Source organism: Gadus macrocephalus, chromosome 23, assembly GCF_031168955.1.
Source record: "Gadus macrocephalus chromosome 23, ASM3116895v1".
NCBI classification, from domain to species: domain Eukaryota; kingdom Metazoa; phylum Chordata; class Actinopteri; order Gadiformes; family Gadidae; genus Gadus; species Gadus macrocephalus.
Window position 1 is genome coordinate 2,502,995 of NC_082404.1, and position 21,769 is coordinate 2,524,763.

Consider the following 21,769-nt stretch of genomic DNA (forward strand, 5'->3'; position numbering starts at 1 on the left):
TATTATAGCTGTATACCACGGTCCTTTGCTCATCTAGTCTTCATCTTACACCTCAGGTACATTACTGTCTCCAACGGAGGACTTACTAAAGAACACACCAGAATGATTAGAGGTTTGGACACAACGAGAAAGACATGAGTTCAACAATCCGAACCAGACAATGATGTAGGAACACAGGAAGACACGTTGGCAGCTCTGGAATTATGACACGCAAGGCAGTTTAAACACGTCAGCCCAGATACATTACTTTGTGTTTGTGAACATCAATTCCGTCCGTTTTGCTATATCAATAAGGCATTCTTCTTTGATAAGACCCAGCAGTTTTTTCAAGTACATGACCATCTAAGTTAGGTCTACCTCCATCAGTTTAGACCCCTGGATAGGTCCCCCTTATGCAACGTGTTTTTTTTAACCACTCAATGCTGCCCCCTGATGGATGTGTTGACAATATTTATAGGAGCAGCGCCGATGAAAAACAAACAAATTTAGGCTATACCTTTCTTCCACTGAAACTCAAGAATTATATTTACCCTGAATAGCCACACCTGGAAAAGAAAAACAAAAGACAGAGCTAAACACAGTCTGACCAGGTCCAGTTTGGAGCTTGATGTTGCTGGAATACCTCGACTCAAGACACGGATACCACGGCTCCCGGGACCCGAGCTCAACCACGTTCAGACAGCACCGGAGACATTGGGTTCTTACTAAATACAGGGCCGCTACAACGACCCGACCATAGGTGGGGTGCTGCCCCCCGCACGCACGCACGTGCGGTATACTTTTCTAGTATACCGTTCCCACTCGATCCAATCAGGAGTGATATCCCCACAAAGAGGCGGTCCTCACTAAGCGCTCAATAGCACGCAGCAGGATTTCAGTGTTGACTGACAATGGCGACACACACACACACACACACACACACACACACACACACACACACACACACACACACACACACACACACACACACACACACACACACACACACACACACACACACACACACACACACACACACACACACACACACACACACACACACACACACACACACACACACACCGATGGACAGCAGGAGGAACAACAGTGTTAACGATGACGGATGATGTTCAGTAACGCATGGAAACACTGCAGGTCTCCTTTTCTTGACTTACTACAATTTGCAACTAAGTCGATTATTGTTGTTATAGCTCACAGCAAACTTTTTTTCCCCAACAGGACTTTAGACTGACTAACATCAGTAAACTGGAAGCTCAGTAAAAACTCAACACACATTTAGCTTTTGCAAAAAAAATCTTAAATATTTATTGGTTTTAAAATACAGAGAGAAACTGCATAGAGCGATGGATGAGGAATCACAGCATATGGCACTTAAACACCTAGAGAAGTCCCTGGACAACATCACGGCTCCTCCTCTAGTGAAGGTGAGAGGACAAGGCGAACCAGCCGCCACCGCCCCCCTCCTGAGGGGAACACAGTCCTTATGAGTCAGTCTGCAACGCAACACCGAGAAACACAACCCAGAGACACACAACAACGAGCAACACAACACAGAAACGCCTCTCCTCCCACAGTCGTCCTCCAGAGAGCAACCCAGACAGTGTTGCCAGATTGGGCCAGATTTCCCACCCAACCTGGCAACACTGAACACAGTCCTTATGAGAGTCAGTCTGCAACCCGACTCAGAGCCAGGTTGCCCTCCTCCCAGCCGCCGGCCTGAGAGGCGCACCACTCCGAGGACCATAAGGCTGAGGGGGGACACCGCCGTGTCTGGAACTGACCTGCTCTCACTCTCTGGAGTCAACATGTTAGAACAAACCTTTAGTTTCAACATTAGTATCATTTGGTACCTTGGGCCTGCTGCTGTCCTGGCTCACTGCTGCAAGTCTGTCACTAACACACACACACACACACACACACACACACACACACACACACACACACACACACACACACACACACACACACACACACACACACACACACACACACACACACACACACACACGGAGGAAGATGGTTGAATGTACTGTAAGCGATATTATTTGTTAATATAAGTTTTAAATAGTTAGATATTCCATATCCCTGATATATAAGTGTTGGGTCAGTAACAAGGGTCCCATGTTAACAGAAAACACATTTTCTAGTATCTCGTTCCCACTCGATCCAATCAGGAGTGATAACCCCACAAAGAGGCGGTCCTTACTAAGCGCTCAATAGCACGCAGCAGGATTTCAGTGTTGACCGACAATGGCGACACTTAGTGACTTACATACATGTATCATTCTTTAACCGTGTCCAGATAACCATCCTCCATCTTGGGTTAACAAACAAACTTGGCACCACAAAGATGAGCATACGTCCACAAGACATTGGAGGTCAACGATGAACGTGGTCCAGGAACACACAGGGGGGGGACGGGGGGAGGCGGGGAGCTAGGGGCTCAGCATCAACACACTCCTTCTCCCTGCTGGGTCAGCCCCTCTGGACTCGTACCTACGACCATCACAGCTGGTATTGATGGATGATATTCAGATAACATCACTCCCTCTGTGGTGCTATTATTTAAGGCAGTGATATCATGCTTTTTGACTTTTCCCTTTGCTCTAGAGTGTTAAGTCCGGGCCAGGGGGAGTACTCGGCCCACCGAGATCGCCCCTCAGTAAGTTTGTGAAACAGCTCGCCTGCGCTCAAACTTTACTTCCGTAACAGTGTGACGTCAGACGTCAGAATGCGCAGTGGGCGGTGCTGAAGTGCAGAAGCCCCGCCTCCCCGCTACCCGCAATGTTTACTACTTCTCAGGGGTGTGAGGTTGCAGACACACGCGCAAAGCGTTCAACCAATCACAAGTCTGCTGTGCAGACCAATCACAGCAGACCGGGCTACTCTGGAGGGGGGCCTTAAAGCGTCATGATACTAAAACAGAAAAATTTTGAAAGACGCTGAATTGATTTTTGCAGAAATGAACAGTGTAACCCTATTCTGGTAGTACCCCTTAATTCAATTATTAACTCTAAAAAAGCATGATATGGGATCTTTAAACTGAATGGAGGGATCTTTAATCACCACTCACAGCTGGTTCCCAGCGCGGCCCTGGGACCTCTGCTGGTCAGGCAGTGAGATGGACGACTCTGGGGTCCTTCCTCCTGGGGGTCAAAGTAAATTACAATATTGTGACTTGTGTATGTAACATTCAATCTGTTTGGTGTAAAACTAGTTTCAAACCGGTCCTGGGATAGGGGGTGACAGCAGTTCAATGGATGATCAAACAAGAAAGACTAAAAGGTAAAAATAAATAAATATCTATGTGGTATCCAACGTGTATTCTGAGGTACCTTCTGAGAGGGGGCTGAAGGCAGAGGGTGGGATGGGGGAGATGGAGGGGGAGACGCTCTGCTTCTGCTGCTCTATGAGCTCCAGCAGTCGGCCCCTCGCCGCCGCACTCTGCCTGTTGAGCTCCAGGAGGCGCCGCTCCACACTGCCCCCGCTGGACGCACACGAGCCTGCAGCCTGCACAGGAGACAGGAGGGGAGGAGGGCAGGTGGGCTAGGTACATGCCCATTCTTGCATTTGACCTCAATGAATTTGAGGCAGTGCTTCTATCTCCACCTTGATAATGCCAACTTTTCATCAGATTGCTCCGGACTCGCCATTTCTTCTGCTTCATCGAGAGTGTGTGTGAGTGTGAGTGTGAGTGTGAGTGTGTGTGTGTGTGTGTGTGCGTGCGTGTGCCGCGGCTTGTGTGTAAAAACACTGGCTCCGATTGGCCCCGATCGTGAAACATGACTCTGCCTTAGCCAGTCATTATTAATTATCTCGTCGTTAACCCGAACGGTCTCCTCACTAGCAGTTTGTGCGTGGAGCCAGGGGTGCGTACCTACACTTATTTTATTCAATCAATTCATAGTAATGCACCGCATTTAACGTGCAGTAACGGTAACGGCGTTGTAACGACGTAAACAGTAATTAGTAAGACTACCCCGTTGCTGAAAAAATAACGGCGTTAGCCGTTCATTTAAACAGCGTTATTACAAACACTGGCAAGGTCGCCCTTCGACTGGCCTTCAGGAGATGTTAATATCTTTCCATTTCTGTAGGAGCTTCGTGCCAATCCAAAGTGACTCCCACACCGAGGATCAACCTTCCACTGAGGGGAAGGAAGGCCTGGGTCAGGTGGACCTCTGGGACTCGAGACCTGCTGGGTCTACTGTACATCCGGAGACCTGCTGGGTCTACCGTACCTCTGGAGACCTGCTGGGTCTACCGTACCTCCGGAGACCTGCTGGGTCTACTGTACCTCTGGAGACCTGCTGGGTCTACTGTACCCAGGAGACCTGCTGGGTCTACTGTACCTCTGGAGACCTGCTGGGTCTACTGTACCCAGGAGACCTGCTGGGTCTACTGTACCCTGGAGACCTGCTGGGTCTACTGTACCTCTGGAGACCTGCTGGGTCTACTGTACCCTGGAGACCTGCTGGGTCTACTGTACCTCTGGAGACTGCAGCGGTCCTCCTCCCGTCAGGGGGTCCTGCTGGGTCTCCCTCTGTGGGCCAGCAGACTCAGCCCTCCCACCCCGGGCCCCCGGCCCCGTGCTGCCAGAGGACCAGGAACCCTTGGCCTGGGAGGAGGAAGAGGAGGAGGAGGAGGAGGAGGAGGCTGTGGCGGTGCCTGGGTCTGGGGAGCGGCTGAGGGCCGACCCCAGAGCCCTGGCCTGGGTGAGCTGCTCCTTGATGCGCTGGTTCTGCTGGCTCAGCCGCGTGATCTCCGCCACCAGGGCCTCCTCTGAGAGGGCGGGCCGTCCCTCGGGGTCAGAGGTCACGGGGGCCGGGGGGAGGGTGGAGGAGGAGAGGCTGGCGACCTCCCGGTGACCCCGGGCGCCGTGCCGGGGGCGGTCGTAGCGTGGACTGGGGCCGCGCTCTGGAGAACAGAAGCGAGGACGCGTTTAGCGTGATCAGTTAGCGTTTAGCTTGTGTGTAGGAGCGTGAGGGAGCACCCCCTGTCAGCAGCTCACCTGGGGGGCCGTGGGGCAGGTGGTCTCTCTGCTGGGGAGGGGAGAGCAGGACAGCAGAGGAGGCGGGGCCTTGGGTCAGGCGGGGCTCGAACCCGGCATACAGCGAGTCACTCCCATAATCTGAACACAACACACAGCCCACCGCTAACACAAGACACACAGCGCACAGCTAACACATGACCCACAGCGCACCGCTAACACAACACACACAGCGCACCGCTAACACAAGACCCACAGCGCACCGCTAACACAACACACACAGCGCACCGCTAACACAAGACACACAGCCCACCGCTAACACAACACACACAGCGCACCGCTAACACAACACACAGCCCTCCGCTAACACAAGACACACAGCCCACCGCTAACACAACACACAGCGCACAGCTAACACAACACACAGCGCACCGCTAACACAACACACAGCGCACAGCTAACACAACACACACACACACCACTAACAACACACAGCCCATCACTAACACAACACACAGCCCACTGCTAACACAAGACACAGCCCACCGCTAACACAACACACACACACCACTAACACAACACACACACACACCACTAACACAACACACAGCGCACCGCTAACACAAGACACACAGCCCATCGCTAACACAAGACAGCCCACCGCTAACACAACACACAGCCCACTGCTAACAAAACACACAGCCCACTGCTAACACAACACATAACCCACCGCTAACACAACACACAGCCCACTGCTAACACAACACATAACCCACCGCTAACACAACACACAGCCCACTGCTAACACAACACATAACCCACCGCTAACACAACACACAGCCCACTGCTAACAAAACACACAGCCCACTGCTAACACAACACATAACCCACCGCTAACACAACACACAGCCCACTGCTAACAAAACACACAGCCCACTGCTAACACAACACACAACCCACTGCTAACACAAGACACAGCCCACTGCTAACACAACAAACAACCCACTGCTAACACAACACACAACCCACTGCTAACACAACACACAGCCCACTGCTAACACAACACACAACCCACTGCTAACACAACCCACTGCTAACACAACACACAACCCACTGCTAACACAACCCACTGCTAACACAACACACAGCCCAGCGCTAACACAACACACCGCCCACTGCTAAAACAACACCAAGCCCACCGCTAACACAACACACACACACTGCTAACACAACACACAGCCCACTGCTAAAACAACACCAAGCCCACCGCTAACACAACACACACACACTGCTAACACAACACACAGCCCACTGCTAAAACAACACCAGGCCCACCACTAACACAAGACACACACTGCTAACACAACACACACTGCGCTACCACGTTGATGACCACGGGATCACCACCAACTGCAGACCAGGAAGACACTTGACTACCATTTACCAGCTGATCACTATAGACAAGCAGCTGGTGGTGGTGGATTATTGACAGTCTTGGGTTGTCTTTAAACCCCTGGGTGCCGAGAGTGAAGTAAGAACACGAATTGAAACCCACAGAAACTACATTCTCCAGGTTTCCTGTTGATGGGACTGACGAAGACAGAAGCGTATAATTGGACAGCAGAGATTTAAAAACCACCGCTTCATTCATCCCTCCAAGCAGCTGTACAACTCTATTTGATACATTCAAGTTCACTCTGGGCCCTCAGACCTGGGCTATGGGAGAGTGGGAGGGAGTCATTAGGAGCACCCAGGAGTCCTCCCAGTAGGTCCACTCCTCCCAGTGCCTGCACCACCGTGTCCAGCCGCTGCTCCAGCTCAGAGGTCCGCTGAAGGAGGCACACCTGGTCAGGAAAATAAAAGTTAGAAAAATGTTTCAGTAAATACAGTATTATGGCTTGTTATAGAAGTTAGTTATATTTAAATATAAAGCTCCTTTGTGCGTTCCATCTCATGATACCATTGTAATGTTCCCATTGATGCTTTGTGTTCGATAAACCCACTGGGAGCATGAGTATCGTTGCGGACCTTCTCTTCCCAGTCTCCCACCGGCCTCCTGCAGTCGTACTCTCGTCTCAGCCACTGCATGTGTATTTCTCTATTTTTTACCTTTTGTATTTGAGGTGGTCCATGAAAGATATTGATTACATTTTAGCGCTACACCTGTAGATAACAGTAGGAACCACTGCTCTAAAGGACAGGGGATCTAGAACATGTGTGAGGAGTTCACCTGGACCAAAACCGATTCCTGTAGGTTTTGTTGTAGACAAGAGTCCCATCATTATGATGTTCATCAGATCCCTCACTACAGTCGGAGTACTGTCTTAGTTGATAAAAAGGTACACAGCATTTGGTACAGAGATATGCACTGACCATGTATTGGAACCTGAAGGCTAAACACACAGCGTATTTCTGTTTGCGTGGTTCGCCTAGGGAGATGTCTGGACGTGTGTGTGTGTGTGTGTGTGTGTGTGTGTGTGTGTGTGTGTGTGTGTGTGTGTGTGTGTGTGTGTGTGTGTGTGTGTGTGTGTGTGGGGTGTCATGCTGTTCCTCACCTGCAGGGCGGCGCTCTCCTCTCTCAGGGCCAGGCTCTCTGCGCTGAGGGCATCTATCAGCGCCCTCTGATCCAGCACCACCTCCTCCAGACGTCTCCTCTCACCCACCTCCCTCTGCGCCTCCTCCTCCCTCTGTAGGACAGACAGACAGACAGACAGACAGAGCTAAATTAATTCCTTACTCCCAGAATCGTACAGAACCATACAATATGTTAGAATGTTCAAACCAAACGTTACATTTAGAAGGGCAGAGGGATTCTTTTGGATCTTTTGGTCCATCTGACTTTCAAACAATAAAATGTACGTAATTCCTTAACAAGATATGGGCATGCTGATATGCCTTGTCTGTTTTATTTCATCAATCCGGAGTTTGAGGACATGGTAAAGGGTGAACTCTTTACTGATGAACAACAGACAGAGGCCTGGGACCTTATCAATGCAGTGCCCCAAAGCACTCCTCCGGTCAGGGCGTGGAGAGGCTGGGGGACCTGGGGGGCCGCCAGGCCTCGTGGTGATGTGAGGGTCGGGCCCCCGGCCCCAGCGGCCCTCACAGCAGCAGCCTCACCTGTCTGAGGAGCTGCACCACCCGGCCCAGGGTGGAGACCAGCGCCACGGAGAAGCCTGTGAGGCCCTGGGTCCTGGGGGGCGGTCCGGCCCCAGAGGAGGGCTGGCCCTCTCTCTCTGGCTCCTGGGGGCCCATGGAGTCCAGGTCCTCCTCCACCCGGCCCAGCATGCCCTGCAGCAGGTCCAGGCTGGACCGGGTCCCGCTCAGGGAGACGGCGGACCCGTCCATCGGCCCGGGGGTCTCAGCAGGGCGCGGTGTGGCGGGGGTCTTCCTCTGCCTGCAGGGGGCAGCACCGGGCCGTGCTTGGCGACAGGAAGACATGAGGGGCTAAGGCAGGGGTCGGCTACCCTAGGCACGCGGGCCACCACTGGGACGTGGCAGCATAATCACTGGCACACTTAAAATAAGAATAATAATAATAATCTTATTTTATTATTAAAAAATTCACCGCACAATACGGCAGCATAATTATTTACTACCGATTTTTTTTGCACTTTATTCTGTTTTGGGCATTTCCTCCCAGTATGATTAAATGAGTTACTGAAAGCAGTGTTCTGAAATGGGATCAATTGTTGCAAGTGGCCTGTATGCATCACCTTCACATGGTTTTGCAAAGCTGTACATGTCTTAAAGATATTGATGTGGATGGTTCCAACATTCTCATCTATTCTTGTTTTTTACAAGAATAGATGAGAATGTTGATACTTTCAAATATGTGCAAATATATTTGAAAGTCATTTCTCACAGTGCAAATATGTTTTTAAATTTCTGAGTTTCTGAAAGTGGTGTTTTAAGATGGGACATATGTAATTATAATTTGTAAGCCCATGTAGCAAATATAACAACCAAAAAAACATTTAAAATGTTGATGCATGATTGTGGACTATATGGAAATAATACAATTCCAGGTCTTCTGGAAATGTTGTTGGTCGCTGTGTCATAATTCAGCTTAATATTTTATATATTGTTGCTTAAGGCACACTCATTAACGAGAAAATGTCAAACTGGCACTGCATGTTGAAAAGATTGCTGACCCCTGATCTAAGGCCTTCAACGCTGGGCTATCCTCCTCGTTTCACTTCATCTGAGTTTATGCAGGTTTAAAGGAATCGTTTCTCACTTCCTACTGAACATATATTCACATTTTATCACAGCCCAACAGAGAGTATTTTATTATAGCAATACATATGTGTCTGTTTGTGGATTCTCATTTACTGTAGCAATACAGCAGTGTTCCTCTTCCCTACATACCGTATGTTCATGTTCTTGATCATTAAAGCTGTTTGCTGCCACAGAGACAGTTTCCTGCTCCAATACCTGATGAGCTCAGCGAGTCCTGGACGCCAGGCCCCGCCTCCTGCCCTGCCTCTGATTGGCTGGTTCGGGCGCACACTCGCTGCACTGCTACCGTGGTGTTGAGGCCTTCAGTGGAAGACAGAACAGTTTGACAAAGTCTACTCTCCAAAGAGTTTTGCTATTGCAAGAACCCGAATAAACCAGCAGGAACCAGCATGAACCAGCATGAACCAGCATGAACCAGCATGAACCAGCATGAACCAGCATGAACCAGTACGCACCAGTACGCACCAAACACAACATCCGCCCTTTGTTTCTATTCCAGACCCTGGGGTCTTCATACACTGACCTGCTGGATCTGGAGCTGTGGCTGGGGCACCGGGGGGGGTCTGCCCGCTGGCCCCCCACCCTCTGGACCTGGAGCTGGGCTTGGCCCTTGGACCTGGGGGCCCTCCACCCAGCCCCGTCCTGGTTCTCATCCGGCACGGGTCAGACCTGCAGAACGTGTACAGAGGAAACACCACCTTCAGACCAGCGGTCAGTCTTTAACACCACCCTCAGACCAGCGGTCAGTCTTTAACACCACCCTCAGACCAGCGGTCAGTCTTTAACACCACCCTCAGACCAGCGGTCAGTCTTTAACACCACCCTCAGACCAGCGGTCAGTCTTTAACACCACCCTCTTTCTCCTCCATGTCGTGGTTCAGTCTACTTCAGATTGATGTGGAAGTGGAAGAACCACAGACGTCGGAGAATCCCACGCAGTCGTTCATAATATCGTCTGGAGGCGCACACAGCTTTTGGCCGTGATAATATACATTATATGATGCAGATATCTATGTATAATATGATATTATTTAGATATAGAGCTCCAGGCCTCCCGCCAGACAACCCGGATTGTTCTAGAATGTTTACAGAACACGGCCAAGGGCTGCGTGAGCCTCGCCATTGCGATACATCCACTGTAAACACAGCGCATGGTAAGCTGCTCAGGGCCACACCCCCACCCTCCTCCTTGACCCGCCTCTCTCCTCCTCATTTGCATTAAAGCTACAGACACCGAAACGGCGTGTTTGGGGAAAGCTCAACGTGCGACTGGCTCGGAGTGGCTGTAATTCTGCATCACGGCTGAATTTCGGGAACGTCTTTAAATACTGTGTTGGGGGCCCACTAATACCTATATTAAAGCATCCATAAAGTAGCATACCATGGGACCTTTAACACCACCCTTAGACCCTCAGACCAGGGGTCAGCCTTTAACACCACCCTCAGACCAGCGGTCAGTCTTTGACACCGCCCTCAGACCCAGTGTAAGACCACACAACGACTACCCCTCAACACAGACCCCTGGTTGAGGAAGACCTCTGACTCATCACCTGGGTCTTGGACCAGTGACGGCAGCGGGAGGCGGCTCCTCTTCCCGGTACTCTCCCTCACACTCTTCCAGATCATTCAGAGCCTGCAGATGGAATGGAGCAAAAACAAAGAGCTCTCCTTCATCTGGTGATCGCAATACTAAACAAACCACAGAGAAATACATGGAGACAAAGCATACTTCAGTATAGATATACAAGGTATGTTAAAGGGGAACATCGTTTTCTGTTCATCATGTGGTAATACGTCTTATTCAATCCTCACCATAGTGATATAAGGCATTATATCACCATACTAAAATAGGACCATCATTTAGAGCCACCAGGACTAAGATTCTATGTTTTCTCAAGTCTCCAGCAACCAGTTAGTGAGCATTCCCTCCCCTAACGTTCGCCTTGTGAGACTCTTTTAGTACACGCTGCCGTCACACCGATTGGACGCTCACACACTACGACGGAACCAAAAGAGTATCCCAGCGATGCAAAGGGTCATCACCATGGGGATAACACGCCCCCCTCCTCCCTAGAACACACACACACACACACACACACACACACACACACACACACACACACACACACACACACACACACACACACACACACACACACACACACACACACACACACACACACACACACACACACACACACACACACACACCCACCCACCCACCTGCTGATTCATTGTTGTGTGGCTGAGGAGAGACAGCTGGGTGGGGGGGTCGGCTCTCCGGACCACCGGCAGCTCAGAGTCAGAATCACAGTCCGGAGCCATCGTCACCCTGGGGTGTCCTGCAAGCGGTCATATACAGGACACACTGGTGAGAACACACATATACAGGATACACTAATGAGAACACACTTCTATATCTGCATCATATATAGGACAAACTGGTGAGTCACACTTCTATATCTTCAGCAGGGTTAGGTCTGCATCAGGGCCAAGTAAAAACAAACAATAATATAATAATACCTGAATAAAGCATGAGGGTTGGACCCAAACATCTTCTAGAGGGGCTGCAGCACCATGCTCCTTTTCAGAGCCACATCATTAAAAAACAGGTCTTCTCATTTCAATGGGCAGGCCAAACCCCTATAGAGTGGCGAAGTCACGCCCCTTCCAATAAAGCCCATGGGACCTATGAGATCGAAAAATGTGAATGAGATTCAATAGAGAGAAAGTAATTATTTCCTGGTCCCAGTCTTTATATGCCCTGGATTACACATTGTTTGTGGATTAAATTGATCATTTTTCAAGCAAAGAAAACTAAAAGAATTCGCGAAGAAGTTTGATAATGTTAGGTACAGCTCTTCGCTGCTCTCGACGCGAATGATATACGTCTCCACCTGCACCTTGGAACTCATGTCGATCTCTCTGCTCCACTTCACGGCATTTTTCCAAGGGGAGGATAAAAGCATCGAAAGAGGTGAAAACCATTATAAGTCGGGCATGTGGAGAGTTTCAGTTATGCCCATTGGGAGATTGTCGGCCTTGTCCACGCCAGTCGCAGGGAGCGTGACGTCAGATACGAGACGTGTAGTCTTTCTCATTGTGTTTTCTCTACAGCCTATAACTGAACAATTGCACAATAAACAGTCAAACTATTGACATGAAAAATTATCATTGAAATCCACAAACAACATATAAAAACTGGGACCAGAAGATAAATATTTTCTCTCCATTGAAACCCACTCATATTTTTGATCTCACAGGTCCCATGGGCTCTACCGGAAAGGGCGTGACTTTGCCACTCTATAGGAAGCCCCAACCCCCCCCCTACCATGGGTGGTAATGAAGGTTTGGAGCAGTGCTGGCAGATATACAGTGGCTGTATGCAGTGCTGGTGTGAGTGCTTTCACTGGAAACAGGTCTTAACGTCCAGTGAAAACACACTAATAACGTGGTTTGTTCACTGTAAAAAGTTTCAATGAAACTGCACCGTAGCACTGGTGCTATTACAGATAAGAGCGGGTAAACAGACACAATATTCTGAATGATGGTCACCAGAAAAGGGTAATAGGAGGAGTTTATTAACAAATGACAAGCCTATTATTATTTGTTGGGAGTCGATTTTTGATATAGGAGGCGGAGGAGTTGGTTTCTGGAGGTGTCTGTTGGTGTTATACAGTCAGTATATACCTGTTTGTCTGTCTGTGTGGATACAGTCAGTATCTACCTGTCTGTCTGTGTAATACAGTTCTACCTGTCTGTCTTTCTTTGTTATACAGTCACGATACCTCTGTGTCTTTCTATCTTTCTGTGCTATACAGCTAGTATATACCTCTGTCTGTCTATGTTGATACAGTCAGTATCTACCTGTCTGTGTTAAAGTCAGTATATACCTCTGTGTCTGTCTGTCTGAGTTATACAGTCAGTATCTGTGTGTCTGTCTGTCTGTGTGGATACAGTCAGTATCTACCTGTCTGTCTGTCTGTGTCTGCATGGATACAGTCAGTATCTGTCTGTGTCTGTGTAGATACAAACAGTGTCTACCTGTGTGTCTGTCTGTCTGTGTTATGCAGTCAGTATACCTGTGTCTGTCTGTCTTTCTGTGTTATACAGCTAGTATATACCAGAGTCTGTCTGTCTGTCTGTCTGTCTGTCTGTCTGGATAGTTAGTATCTACCTGTCTATTTGGATACAGTCAGTATCTACCCGTCTGTCGGAGTTATACAGTCAGTATATACCTGTGTGTCTGTCTGTCTGTCTGTGTGGATACAGTCAGTATATACCTCTGTGTCTGTCTGTCTGTCTGAGTTATACAGTCAGTATATACCTGTGTGTCTGTGTCTTTTTGGATACAGTCAGTATCTACCTGTCTGTCTGTCTACATGGATACAGTCAGTATCTGTCTGTGTGGATATAGACAGTGTCTACCTGTGTGTCTGTCTGTCTTTCTGTGTTATACAGCTAGTATGTACCTGAGTCTGTCTGTCTGTCTGTCTGTCTGTCTGTCTGTCTGTCTGTCTGTCTGTCTGTCTGTCTGTCTGTCTGTCTGTAGTCAGTATCTGTCTGTGTTTGTGTGGATACAGTCAGTGTCTACCTCTCTGTCTGTCTGTCTGGATACAATCAGTATCTACCTGTCTGTCTGCGCGGGGCGTCTCCGAAAAGGTCCTTGACCACGGCCATTGCTCTGTCTGAGCGAGCCAACACATCCTGGAGCAAGAGCTGGTCAGAGAACACCTGCAGAACAGAACACTGATGACCCCTCAGACATACCTCACCACATTGACATGAACAACACGTTTATCATACTGTCAGTCCCCGAGGTAAAGACCTGCTGACATGGTGAACCCAAACCAGCTCAGACTAGAGACCGCGCCTCAGCAGGTAGAGCGGGGGTCTCCCCGTCCCCCCCTGGCTGAGGGTCAGGGTGTCCCTGATTAAGACCCTCAGGCTTACTGAATGTGTGTATGAATGTGTGTATGAATGGGTGTTTAAATGGGTGTATGAATGAGTGAATGTGAGACACACACTGGAAAGCTCTTTAATGCATTCCATTTATAATAAACACATGATAAAAAATGAGCCCATTCTTTGTTTCATGACCAAACGTGATATGGTGTGAGCCAGGAGCACCCCCACCTCCCGGATGATGCTGAGGCTGGCCTGGTCCATGGGGGAGGGGGTCCCCAGGACCCTGTGGCGCCTCCTGACACTCTTCTCCTTCAGCTCCCACTGGGCCACCGCAGAGTTGTGGGACTTGTGGATCTCATGGCGGTGGACCTAGACACATACAAACACACACAAACACAAACACACACACACACACACACACACACACACACACACACACACACACACACAAACACAGAGGGCTAGGTATAAGTATGTTCGTGGAGTGAACTAGTAATAAACATTGTGTCCGTGCATCTTCTCACCAGTTCGGCTGGCGTCGACTTGTGCACAGAGAGGTCGTTGACGGTGCTCTGCAACAACAACGATAAAGGACAGGCAGGCTCACTATCATCCCCATGTGTTAGTAGTTAGTGTTAGTGGTTCTGATGCTGTAACTAACACTCACAACCCAATCCCTACGCGCGGCGGCCTTCTTGGGCCGGGCGGACCTCTTCCCCTGGCTGGGCTGCAGGCGTCCAGGCTTCATGACGATCTCTAATGACATAGAAAACCCTTCTTAAACTCCTCTGCCCAAATTAGATCTTCATAAAAGTTGACGTGTTTTCCGCCACAGCGAGTTCGATATCATGCGCCAAAACATCACATAGCTAGAAAGCACTCCATAGTTTACCTCACGGTTACTCCCGATGAAAAGAGGTGATGAGCACCGAGCCGTCCTGAGCCGCTCCTCCGTGTTGTGCGATGATAACTGTAAATATAATGTATTGATAATAGAAGAGGAGGTCAGGTGCTACAGGACGGATAACAACGTCAGGATATACTCATTCAACAGTTGACCTGCGCGCCACTTCCTGCGCGGTCGCAATAGGTTGTTACTAAGGACGCCTCCTGACAGAGGGCATTGTGGGAAAACAAACCAAAGTATGTAATGTATATCCTCACCACTTGATGGCGCCATAAGTTTTAAAGTAGTTTATTCGTATTTTTGAAGAAATTCCCCTGGACGGTGGAGTGGTCTCGTAGGGGCGGCAGAGGTCGTACAGACAGGTTTGTTTTCCCCTGCAGGAGAAATGCTAATTATTGTTTATCTCTCTGGATTACGACAACCTCGCGAGATTTAAAACGGGGGGCTGTCGATCCTCTGTGTTCGAGCCATCGCCCTGCCCACCCTAGATGGACTGAGTGGCACCTAGGCTCCTCATTATGGCGAGGTGCAGGAGGTAGGACATGTCACACGGCTCTTTGACGCACGGCGAGGCTGGCGCCACAAACTCACTTTTAGACCAGATCCGCAAAGGCAGCGTCTGCTGATTCTGTTTTGCTCCCGCAATGCCGACAAGGCCGTTGAAGTTTAGAAAGGGATCTGAGCGCAGTAGACTCGGAGCTCCGGGGACAGGAGGGCTGATTTTGGAGAGCATCGCCTCGGCTCGGCTGAACCACTGGAGGAAGGAGAAGCTCTCAGCAGACCCCCATCGACGGAACGGACCATAGTGGATTTACTACGCGCTCTGCGGTCTCCTCCCTAGTTCATCTATTGGAGAACTCTGCTCCATGTGTTTTCTGGATCGGTATGCATACATCTGGATATTTATTTTGTTAGGCGGAAGGAGTCGTTCGGAAATTGGATTAAGACGATCGAATTACGCAGGGGGAACTCGCCTCACCAATGAGCGCTTCCAGGCGGTCTGACTCCATCCATTCATCGACCCCGTCCCGTCCCTTGCGTCCCGCCGCCCTACCGTCCCGTCACTTCTCTGGGAGGACATAGAGAAGCGTTTCCACCAGCTTTGTGCGTGTGTGCGGTAAGGAGGAGCGCGCCGGGATGCGGGGCGCTGTCCCCATGTCCGTCTCTACGGCGGTGACCCTGCTGCTAGTGGTCCTGGACGTGCAGGCCAGCGGGGAGTACTGCCACGGCTGGCACGACGCGCAGGGCGCCTGGAGGGACGGCTTCCAGTGCCCCGAGAAGATCGACAGCGAGGACGCCATCATCTGCTGCGGGAAGTGCGAGCTGCGCTACTGCTGCGCGAGCACGGAAGCGCGGCTGGACCAGGGCACGTGCGACAACGACCGGCCGGAGCCGGAGCCCGGCGGCGGGGGCGCGGAAAGGAACGACGGCGGGGCAGGTAACGCGGCACCAGGGGCTCTGTGGGGACGGCGGTGGTGCAGGGCGACGGGGAACGTGTAGCGTGTGTTTGAAGTCCTTATGGAGGGAGATAAAAGTCAAAATGTCATCAGAAAAGATTGTTCAAACTGTATTACGCACACAATGTGCCAAGTGTGCCTCTGATACACGTCTGCTTAAGGGATTTACCCTAATGCGTTATGCAATATTCAATTCAATAGTTGGGTCATCCAATAGTTGGACCTTTCAATCATTTGGCAAACAAGAAAAAGGGATTTTAGATTTGATTTAACTAACGAAACACAAAGAAGAAATTTAATGCGACAAGTGTGATGTAAGGGTTGTCTTTCTAAGAGTTTTATTCTGCTCTCTCGTTTGTCCGGCGAGCGACAGCTGCACAGGAGACAGGAGACACCCCTCAGAAATGTAACTGCCCCAATCACTCACAAATGGCAAATTGTGCCGTGCGAAGTTAAAAAAAAGCTGTGTTTGTTCTAGCTGAACACATGCGGACCTCACCGCCCTGTCCCCACGAGGATCAGGTTGGACCTGACCGGATCCACCAACTCGGGACGGCGCCAACAGCGCACTGTGCGTAAAAGCAAAAGGCGTTATGTAGGCCTATCATTTCCTAGAATTATGGGTCCCCGTCCCCATCCAGTAACGGCGGCTACTGTAATCCCCTCTGCCTTCCAGGGGATTGAGCCTAAAACCAGCTTTCAACGAAAACCTCACGCAGGCTCTGTGTGAGTGGCGTCTGGTTCCGTAAAAGCCAAACCTTTGAGTCTCAGTCTTCTGTAGTTGGCCTATTTACATTCTAGATGGTTTGGTTTCCGGTGCAATGTGTCTGCTGCTCGAGGTAATTATTTAGACTCCATTGCAGTTGATTAATCGTGACCTGGTTCTCACAATTGTGGTTTTGCTGGCTGGATTATTGGACCTATAAATCCTTGAAGAGGCCTCAAATGTATCTAATGAGTGTCACATTGTAGGACAGACTTAGAAAGACCTCAGAGGACCCGACAACAGGTCCTCTGCCGGCCCCCAGAAGTTATTGTGCTTATGAAGTCTTCCTTCCAAAACCAATAATCGGTCAATTGTTCAAACGATCATCCCTCCTCACCCAAGGAAGAGCGGTATAGATGACCAAACTGTGGACTTCAGCCGAAAGAGCTTAAAACCAGCTCTGTTTTGGCTCCGTTGGTCCCAGAGAATAAGGAGGGTATTTTGTCGTGAAGGCCCCCACTTTGATGCCCCTCATTGGTTTTCCTTCCACTTGGCGGCCAATTAATCACAGAGTGAAGGCAGCGGGGGTGGGACCAGACCCAACAAATCATTAACGTACCAGACGAAAAGAAACATGTGGTAAAGGAAGGAACAGGAGAATGGCCCTGGGGAGAGTGGTCCCAATAACGAGGGCTGACTGTGTGTGGGGAGAGGTCCCCACAACGAGGGCTGAATGTGTGTGGGGAGAGGTCCCCACAACGAGGGCTGACTGTGTGTGGGGAGAAGTCCACACAGCGAGGGCTGACTGTGTGTGTGTGGAGAGAGGTCCCCACAATGAAGGCTGACTGTGTGTGTGTGTGTGTGTGTGTGTGTGTGTGTGTGTGTGTGTGTGTGTGTGTGTGTGGACACAGGTCCCCACAATGAGGGCTGACTTTGTGTGTTGGGAGAGGTCCCAACAATGAGGGCTGACTGTGTGTGTGTGGGGGAAGATGTCTCCACAACGAGGGTTGACTGTGTGTGTGGAGAGAGGTCGCCAAAACGAGGGCTGTCTGTGTGTGTGTGTGTGTGTGTGTGTGTGTGTGTGGACAGAGGTCCCAACAATGAGGGCTGACTGTGTGTGTGTGTGGGGAGAGGTCCCCACAAAAAGGGCTGACTGTGTGTGTGTGTGTAGGGAGAGGTCCCCACAACGAGGGCTGTGTGTTTGTGTTTGTGTGTGTGTGTGTGTGTGTGTGTGTGTGTGTGTGTGTGTGTGTGTGTGTGTGTGTGTGTGTGTGTGTGTGTGTGTGTTAGGGTCATACAGCTGCCACAGCTCAGTCTGGCAGCAACAGGTGGAGAGGAGTGACGGAGAACAATACAGCCACTTCACCCTCCATACAGACCTCTACATCTACGTGGAGGACATGCTGACAGACGGACAGAGGGACATAAAGTCAGATTGATAGATGGACAGAAAGACGGACAGGTCATCTTTTTGGACAAACATTTACCAAGAGGAGTCGTTACACTGCCTTTATAGGAGCAGGGAGCAGAGAGAAGAGAGGAGAGAGGAGAGTGGGGAGAGCAGTCCGTAACTTCTACCTGAACTCTCCTATTGAAACCCCCAGGGTCAACAGCTCCCCTGTGGCGGGAGCTGGGGGCCAGGGCACCTCCGTTCTCCTCCGCTTACTGAACCGCCTTCCTTGGAAAACCAACTGGGTCACCCCCCCCGTCCCCGTCCCCTAGACCAGATGAACTCCAGCGCTCAGCACAGGGGTCCTGGCTCCAGTGGCAGGGGGGATTATGAGCTACATTTGATGTGCGCCGCAGGGGGGGTCTCAGGAGACCCCGCGCTGGGCGGATATCAAAGCGGGTGTGAGGGGAGGCAGCGGGCCAGTTGCCACCTCTCTGAGGGTGTAGGGTTACGCTAGCGCCGCCGCGGTGCACTCCCACTGGAAACATAGCTACTCCTCAGGAACAATAAATCTGAACAAATCACTTCTAATATAACATGTGCTTTTATTGTGTCCCTGCAGGCTGGGTGGGTGTGTGTGTCTTTGTCTTTCCTCTGTTTTTCTGCCTTAAGTTACAGAGTGTGGTAACACCTCGATGATGACCTCATCACGCCTCTCACCCGCTCGCTGCCAACAGAAAACCTTCCAGAACATTCACAGTGTGAACTTCAACCCATATTCAAGACTCTGAAAGCACCTCTGAAACAGGCCTGCCTGCTTTCTCTGTGGCGGAGGCTAAAATGGAGCTGATGTGTTCTTCTCACCTTTAAAGTTCTTCAGAAGAACGAGACCAGTGTTAATGTGAGGAGAGATGTGAGGAGAGTAGCAGAATGAATCTGCACACATGACTGTGGTTGGAACAAGCTCACTCTGTTCACTCTGGAGTGTTTAAGACAGGTGAAAAAGAGAGAGAGAGAGAGAGAGAGAGAGAGAGAGAGAGAGAGAGAGAGAGAGAGAGAGAGAGAGAGAGAGAGAGAGAGAGAGAGAGAGAGAGAGAGAGAGAGAGAGAGAGAGAGAGAGAGAGAGAGAGAGAGAGAGAGAGAGAGAGAGAGCCTTTATGCAGTCTAGGGAACAGAAATACCCTTATCTGAACATGAATAAACGTCACTCTGAACACTAGCATGTTGAGGTACAGTAATAAGGCAAATAAGGGGGTTGATATTTGTGTTGTCAGTGGGGCTTAAGAAGAACAACACACACACGTGGGTGTGCGTATTTGTGTGTGTGTGTGTGTGTGTGTGTGTGTGTGTGTGTGTGTGTGTGTGTGTGTGCGCGCATGTGCATATGCGTGTGTGTGTGTGTGTGTGTGTAAGCTTCCCAGCTGGAAGCGGGATTAGAGTAGATGAAAACAAAGTTAATAACTGCTAATGAGAGACCCCGGCTCCAGGGAGTCGATCTCAGCTCACCTCTCTTTGTTCACCTCTCTCTCTCTCTCTCTCGTTCCCCCCCCCCCCCCCCCACTAATTCAGAAACATAACGCAGCCAACCGCATGGTGGGGCGGGGGCGTCAAGAGGGCGTTCCCTTTTGAAGTCCAAAGAAACCCAACATACAAGGAGGCAAAACGAAAGCGTCGATGTGCTCATGTGGTGGAACATGAAGCTCTCTGTGAATCTTACCGCTGCCTCATGTGGCGAAATAAACATTTGGGGTTCAATTCCATCATTCTAATGCTCTAACCCCCCTCACTCTCCCTCTCTCCCCCCCCTCACTCCCCCCCTTCCCCTCTCCCCTCCACAGTGCCCATCTACGTGCCCTTCCTCATCGTTGGCTCTGTGTTCGTGGCCTTTGTGCTGGTGGGCTCCGTGGTCGCCGTGTGCTGCTGCCGCTGTCTCCGCCCCAAGCAGGAGCTGTCGGGGGGGGCAGGGGCGGGGGCCGTCTCCTGGAGACCATCCCCATGATGGCCAGCGTGGGCACCTCCAGGGGCTCCTCCTCCCGCCAGTCCAGCACCGCCACCTCCTCCAGCTCCTCGGCCCCGGCGGCGGCCCCCGGCCCGCCCCCCAGCAGATGATGCACGCCCAGGCGTCCTGCTGCGTCCCGGGGGACGGCAGCGTCTTCGTCAACATGCCCACCAACTTCTCGGTTCTCAACTGCCAGCAGGCCACCCAGATCATGCCCACCAGGGACAGTTCCTCCACCCGCAGTACATCGGCTACGCCCACCACGCCATGTCCCCGGCCGCCGCCTACATGGACCCCAGCCACCAGGGGGTCTACCGCCAGCTGCAGTCCCCCTTCCCCGCGCCCACCAGTGTGGCGAGCATGGCGGGTGAGCAGCTCAAGCACCCTGCGGTGACGGTGTGAGCGGGGCCACCTCGGACTCAGTGAGCCTCTACACGGGACGTCCCGGCCCGGCCAGAGACCTTGAGGTTGTGGAGGACGTGGAGGACGAGGCCCGGCCTGTGGGGGGGGGGGGGGGACAGGAGTAGTGTGGAGTCAGGCTCACATGAAGGACTCTGAAAAGGCTGTGTGTGTGTGTGTGTGTGTGTGTGTGTGTGTGTGTGTGTGTGTGTGTGTGTGTGTGTGTGTGTGTGTGCGTGCCCAGTGCTTGTGGTGCAGGACAGATGCGTGTATAATGTGGCTGTCTAATACACAAAGACACTGCTATGGCCTGCTGGGTAATGCAGCGCAGATGGGTAACACTGCACATCTTATTACCCCCTTAAACCCAGTACAGACCCTGTGTGTGTGAATGTGTGTATGTGTGTGGTTTTGTGCATGCATGCGCAATGCGCATGTATGCGTCTCTGCGTTGGAACGCTTGTTTGTGAGTTTGTGTGTGTATAAGTGTGTAGTGCGGGAGAGACAGTAAATGGAAAGATGAAATGTGTGAGCCAATGTGTGTAGACACAGAGATGACTAATGTGGGCCCGCCGTACAATGAGGGGATACGGGGGGAGAGAGAGAGATCACACACGCGCTGTGTGTCCGACGCGCACAATCTGCGCTATGAATGAATGGGGAATGCATCATGCTCTATTGGATGGGCTCTAGGTGCGATGTATCAGGGTGTGTGTTTGTGTGTGTGTACTGTACATGTGAGTGGGGAACAACTTGTGTGTGTGTGCGTGC

General features: G+C 50.9%; 2 protein-coding genes and 1 long non-coding RNA gene across 9 annotated transcripts; 2 read left to right on the forward strand and 1 right to left on the reverse strand.

The window, feature by feature from the left end:
* Positions 1-1,274: 1,274 nt before the first annotated feature.
* Positions 1,275-15,427, reverse strand: spice1 (spindle and centriole associated protein 1). Of its 7 annotated transcripts, XM_060044890.1 has the most exons (19): positions 15,305-15,427; positions 15,033-15,110; positions 14,808-14,896; positions 14,665-14,712; positions 14,369-14,509; positions 13,864-13,966; positions 11,456-11,574; positions 10,783-10,865; positions 9,756-9,901; positions 9,428-9,532; positions 8,111-8,412; positions 7,546-7,677; positions 6,702-6,834; positions 5,012-5,131; positions 4,490-4,917; positions 3,336-3,510; positions 3,074-3,146; positions 1,851-1,893; positions 1,275-1,463 (listed from the first exon to the last, which is right to left on the reverse strand). In XM_060044890.1, exons 3-19 carry the CDS (start codon positions 14,886-14,888, stop codon positions 1,416-1,418), a joined length of 2,280 nt encoding a protein of 759 aa, XP_059900873.1. In that variant the 5' UTR covers positions 14,889-14,896; positions 15,033-15,110; positions 15,305-15,427; the 3' UTR covers positions 1,275-1,415. The 7 variants fall into 7 exon arrangements, 5 of the variants coding, with proteins under 5 accessions (XP_059900873.1, XP_059900875.1, XP_059900872.1 ...); XM_060044892.1 differs by lacking the exon at positions 15,305-15,427 and having other exon boundaries at positions 1,851-1,887; positions 15,033-15,238; XM_060044889.1 differs by lacking the exon at positions 15,305-15,427 and having other exon boundaries at positions 15,033-15,237.
* A 757-nt stretch (positions 15,428-16,184) lies between these two features.
* On the forward strand, positions 16,185-21,763 carry LOC132452328 (protein shisa-2). Its single transcript, XM_060044895.1, is given in 5 exon segments — positions 16,185-16,485; positions 20,439-20,549; positions 20,552-20,674; positions 20,677-20,811; positions 20,814-21,763. Coding segments are annotated over 5 exon segments (858 nt in total). The 3' UTR covers positions 21,002-21,763.
* LOC132452329 (uncharacterized) lies at positions 16,499-20,053 on the forward strand. The gene is made up of 2 exons (XR_009524292.1): positions 16,499-17,923; positions 17,960-20,053. It is a non-coding gene; the product is annotated as an uncharacterized LOC132452329 (long non-coding RNA).
* Positions 21,764-21,769: the final 6 nt, after the last annotated feature.